This window comes from Entamoeba invadens, assembly GCF_000330505.1.
Source record: "Entamoeba invadens IP1 unplaced genomic scaffold scaff_1105074726609, whole genome shotgun sequence".
Classification (NCBI taxonomy): domain Eukaryota; phylum Evosea; order Mastigamoebida; family Endamoebidae; genus Entamoeba; species Entamoeba invadens.
In genome coordinates, this window is record NW_004191835.1 from 186,794 (window position 1) to 208,674 (window position 21,881).

General features: G+C 34.9%; 8 protein-coding genes across 8 annotated transcripts; 5 read left to right on the top strand and 3 right to left on the bottom strand.

Annotated features, from left to right (window-relative positions):
- Positions 1-612: 612 nt before the first annotated feature.
- Positions 613-2,929, top strand: EIN_135960 (hypothetical protein; the record flags this gene model as incomplete). The annotated part of the gene is made up of 4 exons (XM_004185260.1): positions 613-754; positions 1,157-1,750; positions 1,795-1,890; positions 2,244-2,929. The coding sequence occupies 4 exons, from the start codon at positions 613-615 to the stop codon at positions 2,927-2,929; spliced, it is 1,518 nt and encodes a 505-aa protein (XP_004185308.1).
- Positions 2,930-3,028: 99 nt separating this feature from the next.
- EIN_135970 (vacuolar protein sorting-associated protein 26A, putative) lies at positions 3,029-4,437 on the bottom strand (the record flags this gene model as incomplete). Its single annotated transcript, XM_004185261.1, has 2 exons — positions 3,029-3,942; positions 4,293-4,437. The coding sequence occupies 2 exons, from the start codon at positions 4,435-4,437 to the stop codon at positions 3,029-3,031; spliced, it is 1,059 nt and encodes a 352-aa protein (XP_004185309.1).
- Positions 4,438-4,900: 463 nt separating this feature from the next.
- Positions 4,901-5,467, top strand: EIN_135980 (vesicle transport protein SFT2A, putative; the record flags this gene model as incomplete). The annotated part of the gene is made up of 1 exon (XM_004185262.1): positions 4,901-5,467. One exon carries the CDS (start codon positions 4,901-4,903, stop codon positions 5,465-5,467), a length of 567 nt encoding a protein of 188 aa, XP_004185310.1.
- A 1,080-nt stretch (positions 5,468-6,547) lies between these two features.
- On the top strand, positions 6,548-13,903 carry EIN_135990 (hypothetical protein; the record flags this gene model as incomplete). Its single annotated transcript, XM_004185263.1, has 2 exons — positions 6,548-10,227; positions 10,405-13,903. 2 exons carry the CDS (start codon positions 6,548-6,550, stop codon positions 13,901-13,903), a joined length of 7,179 nt encoding a protein of 2,392 aa, XP_004185311.1.
- A 720-nt stretch (positions 13,904-14,623) lies between these two features.
- Positions 14,624-16,231, top strand: EIN_136000 (hypothetical protein; the record flags this gene model as incomplete). The annotated part of the gene is made up of 1 exon (XM_004185264.1): positions 14,624-16,231. One exon carries the CDS (start codon positions 14,624-14,626, stop codon positions 16,229-16,231), a length of 1,608 nt encoding a protein of 535 aa, XP_004185312.1.
- A 422-nt stretch (positions 16,232-16,653) lies between these two features.
- Positions 16,654-17,802, top strand: EIN_136010 (hypothetical protein; the record flags this gene model as incomplete). The annotated part of the gene is made up of 1 exon (XM_004185265.1): positions 16,654-17,802. The coding sequence occupies one exon, from the start codon at positions 16,654-16,656 to the stop codon at positions 17,800-17,802; it is 1,149 nt and encodes a 382-aa protein (XP_004185313.1).
- A 69-nt stretch (positions 17,803-17,871) lies between these two features.
- On the bottom strand, positions 17,872-19,449 carry EIN_136020 (chitotriosidase-1 precursor, putative; the record flags this gene model as incomplete). The annotated part of the gene is made up of 1 exon (XM_004185266.1): positions 17,872-19,449. One exon carries the CDS (start codon positions 19,447-19,449, stop codon positions 17,872-17,874), a length of 1,578 nt encoding a protein of 525 aa, XP_004185314.1.
- Positions 19,450-19,735: 286 nt separating this feature from the next.
- On the bottom strand, positions 19,736-20,479 carry EIN_136030 (hypothetical protein; the record flags this gene model as incomplete). Its single annotated transcript, XM_004185267.1, has 1 exon — positions 19,736-20,479. The coding sequence occupies one exon, from the start codon at positions 20,477-20,479 to the stop codon at positions 19,736-19,738; it is 744 nt and encodes a 247-aa protein (XP_004185315.1).
- Between the last annotated feature and the right edge of the window lie 1,402 nt (positions 20,480-21,881).

Below are 21,881 nucleotides of genomic sequence, written 5' to 3' on the forward strand. Positions count from 1 at the left end.
ACATGGAAGAGACGACGGCGGTGATGACGGAGAAGCGTTGAAAGATTTTGGTGCTGGATTGAAAATGGAAGAAGAAGAAAGCCAAGAGGAAGAAAAGGGAGGCTATAACGAAAGTTCGTCTGAATGATTTTTTTGTGAAAATGGTTTATATAACAATTTGATGCTTTTAATTCTTTTTATACATTTAGATTGAAAGAAATTTCGTTTTAATGTATTATATTTTGCATTGAAAATTGTTATATTTTATTATACATTAATGATGAACTATGTAATCAATCTATAATTGAATAAAAATAATTTTTTTAATTATTTGTTTTTTTTAGAAAAAGATTTATTGTTTAAAAATTGGGCAATAACATATTTATTTCTTTTTGAAATTATAAATGCATTTTTGTCGTTTATGAACTTAACATAATTATATTAAAATAATTTTTTTACCATTAATATTAAATTGCCTAAAAAAACACTTTGTTTTTTTTTTCTAAAAAACGCACTAAAAATATACGAATAATTATTATAAAAATACCAAAATATATATAAGTTTAGAAAAAAGCACATTCTGCACCATAAATTTATAAAACAATAAATATATAGTTGAACTACTAATTAATTATGTTGACTGTTTTTGTGTTGTTTACACTAGTTCTCAGTCTCCGAACATGTAATAACCCGTTTTGCACTTCTTGTTCTAACAATTCATCTGTGTGTACTGAATGCCTTGGAGAGTTTATTTTGCAAAATGGCATGTGTGTCTGTTTGTTTGTAATAACAATAATAATAGAATGTAATTATAATAATGTTAAAAAATTGAAAATATACGACACTCCATGACGGGTTTATTTACAATTTGTGCTTATCAATTACTTTAAATTATGATAAAATTTAAACATTTTAAAGCAAAAATAATCATGTTATTATTATAATTTATAATTTTAAGTTATTTATTTATCAGATATACAACTTACAAAATAGACAAACAAGAAAATCACTGTGCAGAAGTCAAATTATCGAAATGTACACGATGTGAGGTTGGATATACTTTCAACTTTAATACACACAAATGTGAAGGTTTGTTATTTTATTATTGGTGGAGATAATCACACTAAAAATGTAATAGAATAGTATAACTAATAACTAATACAATACTAATTATAAGTTGGTTTAAGTACATGTGAACAATTTAACGACTACGAATGGAGTACCGGATGCACCACATGTAGTTTAGGATATATGTTGAAGAATGGCATTTGTAGTAAATGTGATGCTAACCCACATTGTTTGACATTTGAAGGGAATTGTAATACATGTGGCGAGTGTATTCCACAATTTTACTTGAAGAATGGCATATGCACATCAGACGATTTCAACTGTGAAGAGTACAACGAGAGTGGTGTCTGTTTGTCATGTACATCTGGGTATTATCTTGACGCTACAAAGAAGTGTGTTTTGGGAACTGTTGAGAATTGTGATTATTACAACTCAGAAGGGAAGTGCTTATATTGCCTTGACTCATTTGTTACTGATGTGACAACTAAAAAGTGTGTTAAAGAAATTGATGTCAAACCGACGAATTGTGAGTTGATGATTCGAACCGATTATTGCATATCTTGTGTGAATGGGTACTATTGGGACAAACAAATTTTGGAGTGCAGAAGATGTGAAGATGGATGTGCGCAATGTGACGACAAAGATAGTTGCAGTGTATGTGAAAATGGGTATGGAAAAGACCTGTCGAGTGGTGGATGTTTTAGTTTGTTTATGTATTGATTATAAAAAAAGCGAGATGACACAAAGAATGTAGTGATGGATGTAACAAGTGTATGAAGTTTGGAAGTGGTGAAGTTGAGTGTGTAGAATGTTATAATAATTATTATTTAAATAACTACACTTGTTTCAGTTTGTTACTTTTGTTTTTAAGTTTCTTGCTGTTATAAATGAATGAGATGTAATGTTATGTATACTTTTGTATTTATAATTACACCCAATACAATACGTATGATCATGTAGTGAATTAATAATTGTATACAAAAATACACATGTATATCAACAAATATCCTCATATTTTATTTGTAAACGTATGTACAATTAAATCAATGTTATACAAACTATTAATTACACAGCAAATCCATATACGAAATACACATGCAATAAAACGGCCGAATCACAGACAATTTGCAGTGCAACAGATTCACAATGTTTATACACACAAATATCCTCTTCATATTCCACTTGTTCATATAAAGGTACGAATTGCACACAATGGAATTCGATGAATGAATGCATCGAGTGCTTCCAGGGTTACACAGTCGACCCTCAAAATAAAGAGGCGTGTATCAATTCAAATCCAATATGTAGTACATATGATACACTAGTGGGCACAACAGAGAATATAACAGTTTGTGTGGATTGTATGTATGGATACTTCCTCAACACAGAATACCAATGCGAAAAGTGTGACGATGTCTGTGACGGTAAATGCACTTACAAAGCAAACATGTGCGACGTCTACCAATGCGACAATACACTTTGTACATCATGCCCCAATGGCGGTGCGACATGTGATATTTGTTTAGATGAGTATTCAGCGGAAGACAACTCATGTGGTCCAAATATATGTACTTCTATGCGATATGATGGTGTATGTAGTGTTTGCACATACCAAAGTGATGATGAGACATACTCTTACCTTCCCGATAGTCAGACTGGGCACTGCAAATCAAACAAGAAAGTCGAACAAAAGAAAGGGAGTAAAGGGGGTATTATAGCTGCTGTTATCATCGGTTTGTTGGCTTTGGTCGTCATAATAGCAATATTATGTTGTTCTGCAGTGTATATTTACAGAAAGAAGAGAAAAACAGCAAACAAAGACGATACTAAGATTATGGAAACGGAACTCCTTCCAAACATTAAAACAAATGAAGAGTTTTGATGCTAAGTCATTTTTACGACCTTTTCAATTTTTGATTTCAGGACTTCAAAATTTGACCACTAAAATTTGACAATGTCGAAATTTGACATAAAAATTGAATTACTCGAATTCGATTGTTTTTGTCTGTTTGTAGTCATCGTCGAGTTCTTCCTGAGCGATGCGAATGGTGTCATCGTCGTCTTTTTCTTCGACATTTTCAAACACATCGAAACCCTTATTTATAAGACCCACCTCCACAACATCAATAGCTTCTAATTTATCAAAACGAGTTTTCTCATCGATCCACTCGAGAAGAGTATACTTTCTTTTACTCTCAATTCTTGGATTTGTGTTTGTCTTTAATAAAGTTAATGGCATTTCATTCTCCGCTAACACTTTCTCGTCTTTCTTCACTGATATTATAACGGAGTACGCTAATAAAAAACCTTCTTGTGTTTTGAATGAAGCGGGCACTTTCTCTGTCGGTATAATCATATTGAACAAAATGGGTTCTTGTGGCTCAGGGACGCCTTGTAAAATATCTATTGAACAAACAGTCTCGACGTTCTCTGCTTGGTTCTTATCGACAACAAAAATCTCTTTTTTCACTAATTTCATTTCAGTCACATCAAAGACATTGACCGAAGGATTGGGACTCTCGACTCGTATCATCCCATGGATAACATCATTCACATTGTAACACGTCGAAACTATCCCAAATGACATCATAACTGGTTGAGCAAAAGTCACTTCATAACTCTTTTTAAATGGGGGTGGCGCATTGTAGAATATAGCTATGTCGACATCCTTGACCGTTTTCGAAAACGAAGTCCGTGTTAATGTCGTCCGAATAAAATATCTGATACGACCAATAACACCAAAGTAGGTGTCATACCGTTTCACTGTGTCATCAGAACGATCTATTCGACCAAATGTAAATGAGTGGACGTGATCCCCTATCTCAAAAACACGTGAAGCACATATGTCAATACTCTTCCGTAAGAATTCCTTCTTACAATTCTGAGAATCAGACTCTGTGTGTTATTGTTTCAATTGTATCCATTTCCAAGACTTAGTACTAGTAGGTATTATTAATTTTACTATATATGGTGGTTGTTAGAGTATACACCAAAGCTGTATCATATTTATTAGTATATTTTATTATACTATATAACACTTCAAAATGTATCGAAGAAAATTAAATATTTAATTGTTCAAATAAAATGTACTATACTTGATCGATTTAAAAGGTTAAAATACTTTTATCTATTCTGATAAATTATAATACTATAAATGTATTATAATGTAATATATTTGATAATAATTATACAATGTATTATACAACAATTATTATAAAATTAATGAATATGGTACAAAAACATACCTATCACACCAATAAGCTCCATCCTGACGCCTTGACACTCGCAGCGCTTATTTGAAACGGAAATGTAAAGTGAGCCGTAGAGGAACTCTCCTTCTAAAAAAGTTGAAAGAAAAACGTTTTGTCCGTTTGGGGTTTGAAATATCATTTTTTTGTTGTGTTCCTCATCAAAGGCCAAAACGAGGTTGATTGTTGGAGACGAGAAAAAACTCTTTATGTCAAAACGAGTAAATTTGATGTTAAAACCAAACCATTCTTGTTTGAAATTTTTCGTTTTTGTTTTTTTGTTTTTATAATTTTTGAATTTTGTTATTCGAAAATAAAATTTTTTTTTTTTTTAATTTAACTCAAAATCAACATTTATAGAACTATTTAAAAAATCAGAGAAATGTTTTAAGTAAATGTTTAATTTGTGTTTGTTAATTAAAAATATCATACTTTATGATTTTGATAGATTGTTGTAAGTAATGAAAACGTCATTTTGATATTTTTTTTCTTCACAATCTTTTATTAAATAAAAAAAGTATATATTTTAATAACAAAATCAAAAATAATAGTTACTCTCAAAATGACAACCAAGATTGGAATAAAGCACTGTTAAAGAAGTTAAAATGGAGAGCATAAAGAGTGGGTGGTCATCATTGAAAAACACTGTAAGAAACACAGTAAATGGCCCACCTCAGCAGGAGGAGGACTACTTTTCTAAAAGTTGGTTCGACACGTTGGTCGGTGGTGACGACGACTCGTGCTGCGCGAAGTGTAAAATTCCCTTTACTGTTCGAATCACGATCGTTGGTATATTGGTGCTGCTGGGTGTCATTGCACTATTTTTGTCGTTTTCATTCATCGTCCTCCCAATGAAATTCGCCAAATTATTCACTGCTGGAAACGTTTTGATTCTTGCTGCGTCGTTCTTTTTGAGATCATTTTCCGCACAGATTAAATCATTGATGGAGGACAAGACCAAGCTGATCGGACTTGTTTTGTACATCACATCGATTGTTCTTGTATTGTTTGCAGCCCTTAAACTCAAATCGTTTTTTGTGACAATTCCCTGCGTTATTTTCGAGATTATTGCTTTGCTGTGGTACTTATTTTCGTACATCCCTTATGGTCAGGAGATGCTCAAGAAGTGTGGAAGCTGTTTGTTATCGTCGTGTTTCAAGGGAGGAGAGTAGTAATTCAGTTATTGTTGTGTTATTGATATTCTTATTAACACAAGTAATGTATTTATTCTTGCTATAATATTGCTATAAAATCATTGAAATTTAATACATATTTTATTAACTATTTTTGGTTTAAAAGTGTGAAATTTATCTTTGAAAAACAAAAAATAGTTATCAAATATGTTGTTAGCAAAAGCACTCAATTTTGTAATCAATTGATTTCGCCTGAAAATGCATTTCATTAAAATCAATTATTTGTTATAATGAATTATTAATAGTAAATATAATTTATAATGTCCAGCACTTTTTTCATGTTTAACACTTTTCAGTGTCATACAAGACAATCAAAACGAGTACAATCGTGATGATTTTAATAAAAGCGAGTTATTCAGAATGTTGAACCAATGATTTTCAACACGTTCTTAATAAGAGAGAATCATGCAATCAATGAGTAATTGGGTTATGATAGAATAAAAAGATAAAAAAATGAAAGTGAAAAATAGAGATCTTTCGAAGATAAAATAGTTTAACTGCATAATCGGCAATTTGTTTGTTTTTTTCGAAGTCTCCCGGAACATTCCAACCACTTATCATTACTCAACACTTTTTTTATTTTTATGAATTGAAATGCCAACTTGTTTTTGATTGAAACGCTTTGTTTAGATTTTTTAACCATTTCATGTTGTAGACAATTATTATCTACATAATCGGGAGATTATCTCTCATTAATCAAAACAAAAGATTAGAAAAGAAACAAAAAAGTCCAATTTTAGTCTTTTTTAATTAAACGACATTTCCCGACTTTTTATTCAACGTCTACATAAAATAAATTCAAAAAATAACAAAGAAAAAATACAACTTTTTTGTTCTTTAGTATTTATCAAATTCTGACGGTAGTGTTTAATTCAAAATGCGTCAATTCCTCTGCAAAAATCGCACAAATCCCGAAAAACGCGTTGAAATGGCTTAAAAATTGACATGAAAATTAATGCTTATGAGGAAAATGAATTGTTTGGTGAGGAAGAGGACTTTTGTTCCAAAATATTACAATGAACTTCGCACAACTTGAAACACTCAAAATTAACTAGAAGAATGAACCACAATTTTGACGTACAGGAAAAGCTCGAGAGTATATTGGAGGTGTCACTGTACCGCACAGAATTAGAAAAGACACCTCGGAGTCCACGCATCAAAGTGACTAAAGTCATCACTAAAGCACAGAATTTAACAAACGATTTGACTTTTGACGAACTTGATTCTGAAGGAAGAGATTCGATTGACATTTATCAAGTGCATCACTTCCTTGAAACGTCATCTGTTGATAAGAAGCCAATTTATTTACTTATTAAAGATGTGAGACAGATATTGAATGAAATGTCCCTCTCGAAACCCTACTGTGTCCAACGAAGTGAATTCAATTTGTTGCTCAAATATATCAAAGACAATCAACCCACACTCGAAGCGATGTCTTTGGACAACTCTCTCTCGAAGAGATACGCAGCTTTGTATATAGCCCCAACCATTTTCTGCTTCATGAAAGGGCAGAGTTATATGTTTGGAGAATTAAGAAAAGAAGAAGTAATTTGTGAAGACAAATATCATATGGCTGTGAAGGAGATGATCTTCGCATTACCAGAAAAAACTCCTCAACAACACATGTGGAAAACTATATTGCCAGACTCTTTTTTCAGTTCAGAGGAATTTCAAAGGGTTCTTGTTCGCCCCTCTAAAACCTCTTTGTTACGGAATTCACACCAGAATGTCATTCCTCCACAAATCTTTTTCGAAATGTTTGCGCCCAATTTTCGGTTTAAAGACCACGCCAATTTACTGGCAGGCGTTCATTTTCTCACAGAAAGTCAAAGGACTTTGCCGGAATCATTTTGTTTGCGAATTAAAAATATTAACATTGGTGGGGACGTACCACCCGAAACGTTACGATATGTTGGAGCAATATACGACCAAAATTCACAAGAGAAGTTGACTGAGAATTTTGTGATGGAAAATGAAGGGGAGACTTTTAACGTCTTTTTCCTGACAAATCAGGTGAAAGGGAGCCAAGTGATTTTAGTCATCGACGTCTTAAGACGAGCCGGTGAAGATATCCAAACAGCAAGAGAGTTGTATTATAAGGGATTTGAAGATAAGAAAGTGAGAAAGAAATATACCGAACGGAAGTGTTGGGCGTATTGGCAACATTTGATGTTTGGGTACGCCAATTTGAAAGATGATTTCGAGAAGGAGAAAGGGGAGGAACAAATCATTTTCTTTAAGAGTGAATCGGAAAATGAAAGCATTTGGGAAATTCTGGAAAATGAAGAAAATCGAAAAAAAGCCGAAATGAATGCTTCCCTTTTCTTTAATAAAAACAACGAAAATGTACAATGGAGGTGTGGAATGAATATATGGAAAAATCCACGGTCTGAGGGGGGACAAACTCTGTGTGACAGCAACAAAAGTAAATGTCAAGACTTTGAGAAACAACCACTCAAAAATGGGCAAAAATCAGATGTCGAACCACCGAAACTCATACGTGTTTTAGACAACCTGCGCTATATAAAAAGCACCGAGGAGATTATCTTCGATTTTATCAATCGCCTTTACATCTACCCTCTCGACGTTTCTTTCGGTAAAGACAAAAAGAAGAAGACAGCGATATGCATAACTTTTCAAGTCTATTACAACAAAGTAACAGAAAATTGTATATACACTCCTTCAGGGAGTCTCGACTCTAATTACTCTTCAAATCTCTTAGTTGGGAAGTCCTTTGGCACATTTGATGAGATCAAAATAGAGCTTCCCTTCCCTCTTAAAAACGGCCACTTTCTCGTCTTCACCATTCAAGAAATAGCCGATGGCAGTGTGAAAAAGGAGTCTTTCTCTATTCTTACATTATACACTGATAACCACATCAACTTCCAATACGGAAAATTGGTCCTCCCCATCTACTCAAGTCTCGAGGAGGCATTGGCACCCCCTCAAATACCAACAAAGAAATGGCTAACAGTATTAATAACACCATTCACGACAATATACCCAACTACTCCAGAAGCACATCTTTCTTTAGTTAATTTCTTGGAAGGGAATTTAGACCAAAATTTTAAAAATATCCCACTGATAGATACTATCCACTTTTTGCCTGTTATTCTCCAAACGTTTTTAGAGTCGAATACCGTGAAAAATATTGAAGTGTTGGCTTTGTTAATGAAAACGGTGTGCGGACATACAAATTCATCACAAAAGAGAAATTGTATTGTCGAGTCCTTTGTCCATAAGTTTTGCGATTTCAAAAGTAAAGAGACGGAGACGAACTTAATTAAAGCACTGATCATTTTATATAAGTTTGATGACACAACTCCACAAACGGAGATCTTAAAACACTCGTGGCTCCCTTTTGAAATATTGAAGAAGTCGATCTCGCAAATTGGCGCAGACCAAAGTTTCTTCCAAAACCTATTAAACTTCGCGACGAGTTTTTCGAATTGCATTCGGTCACATATCATGAAAAAGGAAATTTTGGGTGTTGAAGAAGGCAACGCACATTTCTCGTATTTCATTCGTTCAATTCTGGAATTGGGGTATAATTCGGAAGCAGTCACTTTAATGGAAGAATATTTGAATAAACTGACTTGGCCGTATGACGTCTTAGTTCGTGGGAAGAAATACACCCAAGACCAACCCGAGATGGTTGCTTTAACACTGTTGAAAACGCAGTTTCTTGCTGTTTTTGAGAGCAGTTTAAGTCTTTACGAGTCGTCGAATCCTGGGAATATAGATACAAGTGATATCACTATGTTAGATGATTTGTTGTGGGTGAGACACTTACCTATTGCATTCTTGATGAGACAACACTTGTTTCTGCTGAATAAGAACGAAGAAATTAATCGAGCGTCCCTCTATTTAATGGTTGGAATGGTCGAAAGACTCGACTTGGACTCGACACTGCAAGGAGAGAAGAAAGAATGCGTTGCTGCTATGTTCCTTCCTTTTGTCGTCCAATTCATTGAAAGCTTCGAGGACTTCGCGACGTGGAAATTCATTAAAAACACAGAGAAAGTGAATAAAGAAAAGAGCTCCCATTTACTGCGAACGATGGGAGAAAGGTCGATGACTCGAGTGCCTATCAAATTAAAGGAAATGAATGTTGAACTAATGACGAGTGACACTTTATTACTGAATTCAAGAGAAAAGAAAATTGTCGAAACGCCACTGCAGAACATATTTGATATTGAAATGCTCGGATTGATCTTTGTGTGGGTACTTAAAAACTTGAAAAAGGAGGTCTTAGTCGAGTGGATCAAAAATGAAGTTCCTTCGCGGTTACAAATACTTGTGAATATATTAACACGTTATATCTTACTCTTTTCATACTTTCCTATAAACGAGACTATCGATGTCTATGAGGAGGTTGATCGGAATATTAAGTTGATAGTGAATGGACTGAAAGAGCACGGGTACTTTTTAAATATGAACTTGTCACTCTCCTCCGCGTTTTCAGAAGACTTGTTTAGCCCAAAAAGTAACAAATTCTCCATACCAATCAGTCGAAGTTTAAGACTGATTAGAAGGGATGACGAACAACACGAGAAGTTACATCAAGTACTTGGAAGGGAAATAGTAAGAGAGTGCCTTGAAGTGTATCACTTGATATTTAATTCTTTGGTCAACCAAGAGGCTATGGAGCATCTTGAGATAGTCAAAACAAATATAGCAACAAAACTCCTCGAAGAAAAAGTGGTGAATGATGACATCTTCACATTCATCAAGAACTTGTTTGTTGAACACAAGAAGTACATTTTTTTGCGGGAAGTGAAGAGTTTTCGATGAAACTGATGAACTCGTTGATTCCGAATGTTTCAGTCTGATAACAAGGAGATCAGAAGGAGAAGTGTCGAGATGATGTGCTTATATACAAAATATAATTATATCCAATCGGGCAACATATTTAGGAGTATTTCACTGATAACAACTGGCATTGTAGAAGTCAATGAAATGAACCGAATTTGTTTTGATTCGTGTATTTCTGCGTTACATGAGCTTCACAAAACGGATATTAAAAGCATCACTACCAGTGTGGTGGATATTAAAAGAGATTTGTTGACACCAAATATCCAAAATTTGAAGAACAGAAAATTAATTATACGAACAGAAACACTGGGAGATATAGAAGCACTTTGTATCGTCCTTTTAGACTTAATTGCTATTAGACTTGATACGTTAAAATTCCTCAGTGAATTCAAATCAACACCTGTCAACAAGTATTCCAGAATGATTGAGACTGTTGTTGGAATACCATTTATTATCAACGAGAAGGTGCTCAACAATTTGGAAACAAACTTGATCAAATACGACGATTTGAGTGTCTACAAAACAGTCTCGAAAATCATGAAGAATTTGAAGACCAAATTTAAGGAAGTAAAATTGATGGAGACAAAAATGTGTGAAACTGCACAACGGAATAAAGAATTGGAGTCGCAGACAAGTAAACTCTGTGAAGAGACTAAGGAAGAGTGTTTGAAAGGGATTCGGTGGGTATTAAATATGTTTGTCACATTACCACTTGATATTAAAAACGCAGGACTTAATTATTTGACGGCTCGAAATCGGAGTGAAAAGTACACAAAAGAAGCCGAGGAACTAAAATCGACTTATAGAAAGCGTCTGCAAATTCTTGAGGATAATCCTTTATTTCCAGTTTCTTTTGTTGAATACGAGGAAATTGTGAACGACTCGTTAAAAGTGAGTATTAAATATCATGAAGTGTTGTACGCCATAGCAAAGAATATGAAGATGTGTATAACTGAAGACAAACGTATTAATACTGAAAATGGGCAACAGATGTCCTTACTGCAAAAGCTCTATGAAGATCTTTTATTTAACTTGGATAAAACCAACTCATTTGAAAAGTCCCAAAAGTTGAAGACAATGAGTTTTCCAAAGGAAATTCCGTTTGACAAGAACTTGAAAAGTTTGAGCTTCTCGTGCTTTAATTTGTTCATTGAAGTAGTGCCTTTGATTGTCAAAGTACTTCAAAAGATCGATAAGATAGTCGAGAAGACAAGTAATAACCAAATGAAGCTTGAGGGAGCCGAGAAGTGGTTTGAGTTGGAGAGGGGGTATATCACTTCTGTTATTCAATTGAAAGAACAGGACAACGCAATCAAAGTTGTGACTAAAACGCCGATGCATGAGTCTTCTGTGGTGATCTTTGTGATGACTGATATCATCAAAACGTTGATAACTGATGGGAAACTGTTTAAAGAGAAGGTGAGTAAAAGTGTAGAGCTTCGGGGAACGTTGAAACGGATTCTTTTTGAAGAAGCATCAGGGAGGAGTAGAAACCCAACAAAGAGAAGAATTACACGACGGTCGTTGCGTGTTGAAGATAAGACTCTTCGGAGGATGACAGTCGCGTATAATTTGGATAACGATGAAAAGGCGTTTGGGTGTATAGAAAATGAGAATGAAATGGTTTGGAAGTTTCTTGAAGATATAGCGAGTGAGGGGAGTAAAGTAGAGAAGATGGTTGAAGCCCTCAGTCAGAAATACACAAGTTGTAATGTGAAAGAAAAAGAGCGGGAGACGTACCGAGAGCGTGTAAAGGCGTTATGGGAAACATATCGAACGACACACTTTGGGAATTTCAGTGCATTAAAAGAATTTTTGATTAAAGAAGTCGACGAAGATGTTCCATATGATGGAGACGTCGTGTTAATTCCCGACGACAAAGTCGAAGAAAAAGAAGGAGGAACAATGAAGAGTGACGTACAAGAGAATGCATTGCCCATCGACGCAAAAATAGAAGGCAAGAAAGAAGAAGTGGTGAGCAAAAGAGTGACTCGAGCAACAAAAGTGACTAAACGAGACAAGGTCGTCTCTCTTGTAGAAGAGATGGTTACGGGCAATCTTGACTATAATAAAATGCAAAAGCCGAAGAAGTTTGCGACCCAGAAACTTAAAGTTGAAGTGGTAGAAGTGAGTATTCCACAAATCAACTCGTTGCTCCAAGAAGATTTAATAACAGAGAAAGGTACCTTTGTAGAAGACTCATTTTTGGACTTGAACCTCTATAAAATATCACAGTATGAACTCTCAATGAAAAACTTGAAGAAAGAGGTCCGACAGTTGATGACCAAACATACTGAATTGAATGAAATACAACAAAAAGCAAGAGACCCTGATTCATACACAGAACGATTGTATACATTTGCCTGTGGATATTCGGAAACGCCAAGACTGTATTTGAAGTGGGTGGAAAAGATGGCAGAGGAACAAGCGATACGGCAAAATTATTTGGAAGCGGCACTTGCAGTCACAAATTTGGTCATTTTTGTCTCACATTTTTTAGAAGGAGGAAAGATCTTTGAAAAGATTCGCAAGATCTCCCCCGCAGACTTCTCGAGTTTCTCAAGTTTTGGGAAGTACGAAAAGGTGGAGAACAAGAAGTTTGATGAGGTGATGAAACAAGAAGAGATTGAAGGATTCAATCAGAGTTACCTTCTGAAATACGTCGACTCTGCAGTGAACTACTTTATGATGAAAAAGGCATATGGGTATGCTGAATACCTTCTTGAGGCCACGGTGGAGTACTTAGTGTCACAAAATGAAATCGTTCGTCTGCAAGAAGTTCATAATAAGATGAGAAATGTGTATGACCAAATGTCAAAGAATAAAAGCTTTGACACACATTTTTATTTGGTTGGATTCTTCGGGAGTGTCTTTGAGAAGATGAACGAGAAGGAGTATGTCTATCACTCGTCGTTACCAAAAGATATTTTTACTATAGAAATTAAAGGGATTGTACCTTTTGAAAAGAAGAAGGAAATCATTGAATTGGGTGAGACGGACAAAACAAGTGGGTTGCCTTTGGATCAGATTTATATCAAAGTTGTTGAAGTCTATCCGATGAAAGAAGATGGTGAATTTTGTTCGCAAGTGTTTAAGAACGAGTTTTTAGTCAAAAGTGGGCAAGAGACGTATAAGCGTCGTATCGTGTACGAAACAGCCCAACCCCTTCCATCACTTATACGTCGTCAAATCATCATAAATAAACAGTTGGATATCTACATGAACGCTATTGAAACGTCTTTGGACGAAATCGACGAGATGTCCGCAGCACTCAACAAAGCGACTATTCCACCTATAACGGAAGAACTCACAGAAAAACTTAAAGTTGTTTTGCTTGGCGAAAATGGTCCAATATACGCAGTCGAGAACTTTTTGGGGAAGAAAATAGAGGAGTACCCACCCGAACAAATCAGCGAAATGTGGGAACTGATAGCAACACTTTTGGATAACATCAAAAACGCACTCCCCGTCCATTTGAGAAACTTCCCCACTCATCCACTTACTTCACAATTTTCAAACGCTTTTAGGAAGCTCAAATTTATTGTGAATGATGCGCAAATTAATGTTCAAAATGTTGTTGGCGTGCTTGCGTTCAGTTAAAGTACACACCAAAATACTCACGTGGGTAAAAATGTTGGAAATCATTCAATTTCATTTTCTTCTGTGGTATTGAAACAGTGGAATCAACTTCACTTGTTATTGTCTATTGGAATTATATTTTGTAGATATAATATAGTTGTTTTAGTATTGTTGTAGTTCTATTGAATTGTAGTTTGAGTTACTAGCGTCACTCGTTAATGTCTCAAAATCTGTCGGAATCTACTTTTTTGTATTTGCCTTTGATCACACTTTTGGAACGATTTTCTTATCCAACAACCATTTGATAATAAAAAATAAATAGTTTTAATATAGTTTAAATCAACAAAAACATTTTTTGTTGATTTTTGAGGTTTTGATTTCTGAAAGATATGGAACGAAAAAGAAGGAAAAAATGAACATTTCCAATTTTTGTTTATAAAAACAAAATTAAGAAATACATATTTTTTGTTTTTTTTTGCTCGGAAAAAGCTCTTAATTTTGCTTTTGTTCAGTTTAAGGTTATTGATGTGATTTACGAATTGCCAGTCAAGTCAAAAATGGAAGAAAAACAAAACTAAATTCATGTGACTTTTCTAGTAAGTCACAACCCCAATAATGCGGGAAGATATCATTTTTTTGTCAAAAAGACGGAAAAAGTCAAAGAAAAAAGTTTGTTTTGTGAACACCAAATCGACGGATTTGGTTGATAAAGATATTTTCATTTACTTAAAAAAACAGAAGATGGCAGCGTCAGAGGAAACGGATCATTTGAATGGTTTGTGGCAAACACTTGTAGATACCCCGGGTGTTCCGTCACACAGTGTTGTGAAAGAAATTATATTATTGCCCTCGACACCACAAGACGGGGAGAAATTGACCGACTTAATTGTGAGATCACTCTCTTCTTCCGACAAAAAGGTCGTTCTGAAAGTGCTTTACATGGTGCATAAGATGCTTCGGTCTCCTAACTTTTCCTTTGAAAATTTGGGGCTTACAGGATTGATATCTTGTTTGGAGCGAATTCGACTTTTTTGGATGAATTATGAAGATTCACAAGCACTTTCTCTTTTAGTCATCACATACAGTGAATACGTCTGTAACCGTCTTGAGATGGCAAAGAGTTTGCCAAATCTCGACCGAACTACTTTGACTTTCAAAGAGTCTCCACCTCACAACGAAGTCGAGAAGTTGGTAACAAAGCTCTTTGGTGTTCTTGACTCGTTTATATTATGCATTCAAACTCTGGAGAAAAACATCGACTTCATCAAGCTAGAAATCATCACTGAGATGCTCAGAGAAGGAAAGCTGCTTTACACGTTGTGTAAAGACCTTTCGATTGAAATTTACAAAAAGGCTGAAGATGACGAAATGGCGATGTTCTGCGTTGAACGACTTAAAGTCAATTTCTGTGAGATGGGGCGACTTTACAGCGAGTTTTACATGTCACCATTCATCAAGGCTCTTGTTAGTGAGGATCTTGGAAGGTTTCCAGAATTTGAAAAAATCGAGAAGTGTAAGACTGGAAGAGGAGATGTGTATATAGACGTGAAGTGGAAGGACGTCATGAGAAATTGGTTTGAGTTTCATCGATACGCGAGTGACGAGGAAATAAGAAAAGTTGAGGAAAAAGCAATACAATTTAGTGTAATGTCTGAGCCCATCACGCCACGGAAGAGTGAAGCAATGAAAGTGAAAAGTATTGAACAAATCACAAAGGTCAAGACGATAACAAGTGAGTTATCAAATATGTATGAAGGTGTCGGTAAATTCCGCAAAGGAGAAGAAAGAAATAAGACGGAGAAAGCTTTAGCGAAACAGTACAAACGGATCATTGGAAGACTTATTGCATTGAGTGAATGTGTCTATGAAGTCCTCAAAACATCCGATGAGAAATGTTTTGCTGACTCGAGTGAAGATCTTCGTAAAAGTGTTGAGTTGGGCTGTTTAAGTAAGATGGAACGTCCATTGAAAAACGGAATTTGTCACCTTGAAAAGATTAAACAGAAAATGGGCGAGATGGTCAATAACTTGTATAGTGGGAAAGTCGATTGGAACGTCATTTCGAATGAAGTCAAATGTATCAATGGTGAAGCGAAAAATGTTGCGAACTTTGTGTTTGCCAATTTTGGGGAAGAAAATGAATTGACACAGAAGACCGACAATGTTGTGCAAACCGTTGTCTTGTTATCAAAAGACTTGTCTGTTGAAACATATTCCGATGTCTTGTTGAAAAGAAACGTTTCAAAAACTACTTTGACTATTAACGAGAAACAAAAGAGTGCTAAACAAGAAGAACAAAGCCAAAAGAATAAATTGGGTGAAATCAAATTCAAAGGAAGAAATGTGTGAAGATTTGAAATTGCTGTTTTTAGCTTTTGTTTAATTGTTGAATTTGATTAATTAAATACTAATGTATTAATAATAATAATTATTATTATTAATATCTATTATATTCTTTAGAATTAATAATATCTAGTATTTTATTATGTAATTAATCATTTAAAAATCATTTCAAAATTTTAAATAATTTCGACACAAAACAATTATTATTTTATTTTGTATAATAATTTATTATTAATAAGTTATTCAATTTTTAAACTCATTTTAATACAAAACCACTTTTTAAAATATAGAAATTGTTTTTCTTACTATTTTTTGAATGACATTTCTCTGTAAAAGGTGAAGTATCGTGTTATTTAAAAACATTAAAAAGAATGGATGGCTTGACTTGATATTTAAAGATTTCAAAAACACTCAAATACAAATTACAAATGAAACAATTGGATGGGTACTCAATGATGATTGTCTGTAAATACTTAAAGCTGTTCCGCGATGTTAGGAACTTGGTTTTGGTTTCTAAAAAGAACAGTGAACTCCCTTTAAAATTCCATTTCAATCCGATCTCAGTGACTCAGAAAAGTCGGAAATTCTTCCCAAAAATGCAAACCCAATACTTATATACTGCAAATGATGAAATCATTGAAAATATGGATAAGTATATAATAACATATCCTATAGATGTGAAGTACGTCTTAAATCCTACCTTGTTGAAAACCGAAAAAAAGATCACAACAGACAATATCAAATATGTGAATGTATGCCTCACACAAACAATCCCAACACACCAATTGATGGAACTAAAAATCTCGAAATTTGCTGTGGATGTCCCAAAGGATTTGACAGATTATTCACCATTAAACTACGCAACGAGGCTGTGCCCGTCATTCTTTGCTTATAACTCATTGACGAGTTTTAAGTTCCCAAACACAATGAGGAAGTTTGGCAAAGAACTTTTCAGTGGATGCAGCCAACTTGTCGAAGTTGACTATGCATATTCGAGTGGAACAATTAAGGAGAGAACATTTAGTGGGTGTCATGCGCTTAGAAGAGTCAAATTATCACCGTTTAATTCTTTGAGGGAATTGACGCTGATTGATATAAAGGTTGTGAATGTCAGTGTCAATGGAAATGAGATATATGGGAGAGTACCCTACAGAATATTTAAGACTATGAAGAATGTTGTTTGTAATGAGGTGTTCTTTGGAAAAGAAGACTACATGAAAGGCGAGAAACAAATTCCAGACGGCGTGGTGTCTATTGAGTGTGGGTGCTTTAATTGTTTATATGACTTGAAAGAAATGAATATACCAGACAGTGTGACTGAAATTGGAGATTGTGCATTCCATAGGTGTGCCGCACTCACAAGAGTAAAGGTGTCCAAAAACCTTAAAAAGATTGGCTGGATGGCGTTTGGGTTTTGCGAAAAGCTTACAAATATTGAATTTCCACCAAGCGTCAATACAATACCAACGAGATGCTTTGTGGAATGCTCGAGTCTGGAAACAGTGAAAGGACAAAATCTCACAAACATTGAAACCGAAGCGTTTTTAGATTGCAAAGCGAAGGTTGTTAAAGCGTAAGTCCATGCTGTTTGTTGTTATGGTTTACTTTTTGTTCAAGAAAAACAGATGAGTAAGACACAAGATTGTTTAACATTTGTCGATTTGTTTTTTGATGAACTTAGTGTTAACGTAATTCTTGTCCAAGTCAAGACTCCATATCATTGCACCGCCAAGCTTGTGTTTGCAGACGTAGTCTGTTTTATATTTGAATGTCGTCTGATCATCAAACGAGAAGAACTGATCGCCAGAATATCCATACATCGTCATCGATTCAGGGTCGTACTGCACGTTGCTCGATGGAATTGCCGCATCTATCTCGTACTTTGCCAGATATCCATTCTCTCCTGTGCACTGTCCTGACCGACTCGCACCACTTGTGGGTGATCCCATCAAATGGTCATTTGCGAAGGTCAGTGTCCACCCTCTTCCATAATGAGCCATGCCAACGATCAACTTGTGAGGGGGGACTCCTTCGGTCAAATACGCTTGGACGCAGTCGTGGACACTCAGAGTGTCGTCTGCGTAAAGTGCTGTGTGCGACCCAGTGACTTCGTCCCAGGCGCCATGTAAATCGTACGTCATCAAATTTATCCAGTCGAGGTATGGGTGGAACTTAGACACCTCCAAATTCACGATGTTCTTTGGACCAGCTGGTGCTGCGATTGTAAGCAAAAGCCTCTTTCGATTTCCAGTCAGCTTTTCGGCATTGATGGCCTCTCTGAACTCTTTGAGTAACAAAGTGAAACTTTGTGTATCTACAGGACGTCCTCCTTGGTCTTCATTGGCTGGATACTCCCAGTCGATGTCAATTCCGTCCAAGTTGTACTTTCGTGCAAAGTCCATCGCGCTTTTGATAAATGTAGCCCGTGATGTTTGTTTCTCGGCCATCTCACTGAAAAGGTGTTTTGTCGATTCGAAAAAGTTGAAGTTCCACCCTCCAATCGACGCCAATACTTGTAGGTTTGGGTTTCGAGATTTCAACGCAACGATTTTGGGAATGTTTTGGTCGTCGTTCCACTCGTATTCCTTTACTGTATACGACGAATCGAACACGACAAACGCATAGTTGATCACGTCAACGATCGTCGGGTCGACATTTTCTGGTGTGAACTTGCACGCCCATCCATCAATTGACGCCCATCTATATTGCGCCCAATTTGTAAAGTAAGACACCATTTTCTTCTCAATGTTTTCTTCCGAGCTTTCTTCTTGTTCCGAGGAACTTTGTGGTTTCTCTGATGACTCCTCGGGTTTTGGCTCTTCTGAAGATTCTGGTTTTTGTGGTTCGCTCGAGCTTTCTTCTGGTGGTTCAGGTGGTTTTGATGAACTTTCTGGTGTTGGCTCTTCTGAAGACTCTGGTTTTGGTGGCGCTGCCGACGAACTTTCGTCAGGCAAGTCTGGGGTTTCTGAGCTCTCGAAGTAATCTCCAGGTTTCAATGAGCAGTCTGGGAGATCTGTCCACGACCACACGCATGGGTTATATGCAGTCCGGCCACACTTACAGACTGTGGTTCCCTGGCACTTTGATTTCTGGCCTTGTTTTTGTCCATAACACCAGAGGTACGATGTGTCGTCGATACAATAGAACCCATTATCAAGTCCTTCGCATGTTTGTGAATGCACACTCACAGTTTCCAATAACACAATAAACGCAAGTGCAAACATTTTCGCTTTGAAATTCTCGAGCTTTTTTACCCCTTAAATGTGCTTTCGTTCCGACACGCATATTAAAATTGAGGAATTTCGAAAAATGATAAAACGAGATTGAGATTTGAAAAATGAAAGCTTGTTTAAGCGTAGATCATGAACTAAAGAAGGTTGTAAGTCTTGAATTATTTAGTATTACAATACACGCTTGTAAAAATGGTTTAGACTTTATTTTTCAATATAAATAAAGATCAAAAAATAGAAACAAATTATAATCAATCAAAAAGTGAATTACATCGTCAAATTACACAAACCATTCAGAGCACTTTGTTGTATAAAACCGCACATTAACAGGACTGAACACCCCTCTTTGGTGAATTCTTGTACCCCGATCATCGTGATTTATGTTCTCGATTTTTTCCCAAGAGGTTTCTTCCCGTGTTTCGCTCTTAGTCTCGTTCTTGAGGCTTTTCTCATGAGAATTCACCCACTCAAATGGGTCGCACGAGACGTTGGTCTTAACTGAAACGACTTCAGTGAATATCTTCATGATGGCACTGTCAGCCCCTTTAATATCAACGAACGACTTTTGTGAACACCGACCAGACAAATTTCTTGAGAGGAGTGACTCGGTGATTCTCTTTCCAAAGATGACCAACCCGTCTCTTGTGAATGGGCCGACTTCTTTAAATATTTTAAGTTTCAGTGTTTTTACTGCTGTTGTCCGTTTTGCCAATTTGAACGTGTCTCCAGCAACAATTTTAGAAACCATATTAAATATCGAGACTTCTTTATCTCTGCGGACATTCTTGTCTGCCGAATTTTTTGGAAAGGTCGAAAGAAGGGTCTTAGATACTTCCACCCCATTGATACATGTGGACGCAATCGACAAATGAGCCAACGTGTTTTTCGACTTTTTGGAGGGAAGTTTGACAATCATGGAATGACCTAAGACGATGTAGAGGCCAATGATTGTTGCGTTGGAGAGTCTCTCGCGGTCGACGGACATGTTTCTGTTGATCGATTGTGTTGTGCTGCGCGTTGACATTTGTATCAGTGAATAAAGGATTCGGTGTTATACTTTTCGTGCTTGAAGGAATAAGTGATGAATTTATAAGAGAATAATAATAAATTAACAATGAATGGTAATTAAAACGAGTCCTATTTTCGAATTTTTTAATAGAACAAGTAATTTAATTAAAACAGTCAAAAAAGAAGTGAAAAGCTAAAATGTTTTGCGTTGTTTATTTTTAGATTAGCTGTTTTGAACTATATTAATATAAAACCAGTTCTAATAAGATGATTTTGTCCATCCGAATAGACCCACTGTTTACCTTGAAGTTCACTGACACTTTCTATTGATAATAACTTAAAAACATATTAAAATTGTCTAAGTGTTTTTTGATACCAAACTCTGTTATTGACAATTTTATATTGCTTTTTTGTTGTTGTATAATTATAATTCATGTTCGCAGTAATGGCCCGATTTCTTGTATTCATTTAATGTCAATGTGATTCAAAAAAAAAGTTTTTTCATATTAAAGAGAACTAATTATTAAAAAACAACAAATGGATCATTCATTATGAAGATAAAATGTCAAGCAGAACTAAAATGATGTATACACCTGTCTTGTTTAACATAAAATTTGACAAATAAAGCGAACATTAATTAAAGTTGACTTGTTTATTTTTAGTCCAAAAATGCTTCCATTTTGAAAGTAAAAAAAATATTTGCCTGTTTTTTTGCCCCATTTTGAACAACAAATTTTTTTTTGGACGTTCTAAAATAGAAGTGAAACCAAGTAGAAAGAGGAATAGCAATTTTGGGAAGAGCAAACCGATGGGAGTTAATTTCTGTTGTTTTTAAATGGAAGTTTTAAAAAAAACAAGCCAACAAAGCGCGCCATTTCCAACTTTTTATTCAACATGAAATCACTTACAATTATTTTTTAAATACCCATTATTAACAACCACTAAGACTATCTAGTAGTGCTCAAAAATTTTAAGATTTTACCAAAAAGCACATTTGTAAATAATTGTTTTTTATTTTACAACACTTTTGGAATTATTTCTCACTTCCTGATTTTTTAAACATAAAATGACTAATAATTTCTATTTCAACCAATTAGTTTGTGTTGTGGGATAGTTATAATTCATAGTTTTATTAAGTATTTTTTTAATATACCAAAAAAATGTTTTTAATCAAATAGCGATTTGTTGTTTGTAAATAATGAATTTGTTTTTAATAATTTATTGTTTTTAATAATAATAATGAAATATAGTTTTTTATAGCAATTTTTCACATTATAAAAAAAATTCAATTTTTTTTGGTAATTATTTTGAGATTTTTTGTTCTACTTTTCATAGCATACAAAACTATTGCCCATAGTTAGTTTAACCATTAAACTTATATGAAATCAATTGTTTAATTATGGTAAATATATTAGTAA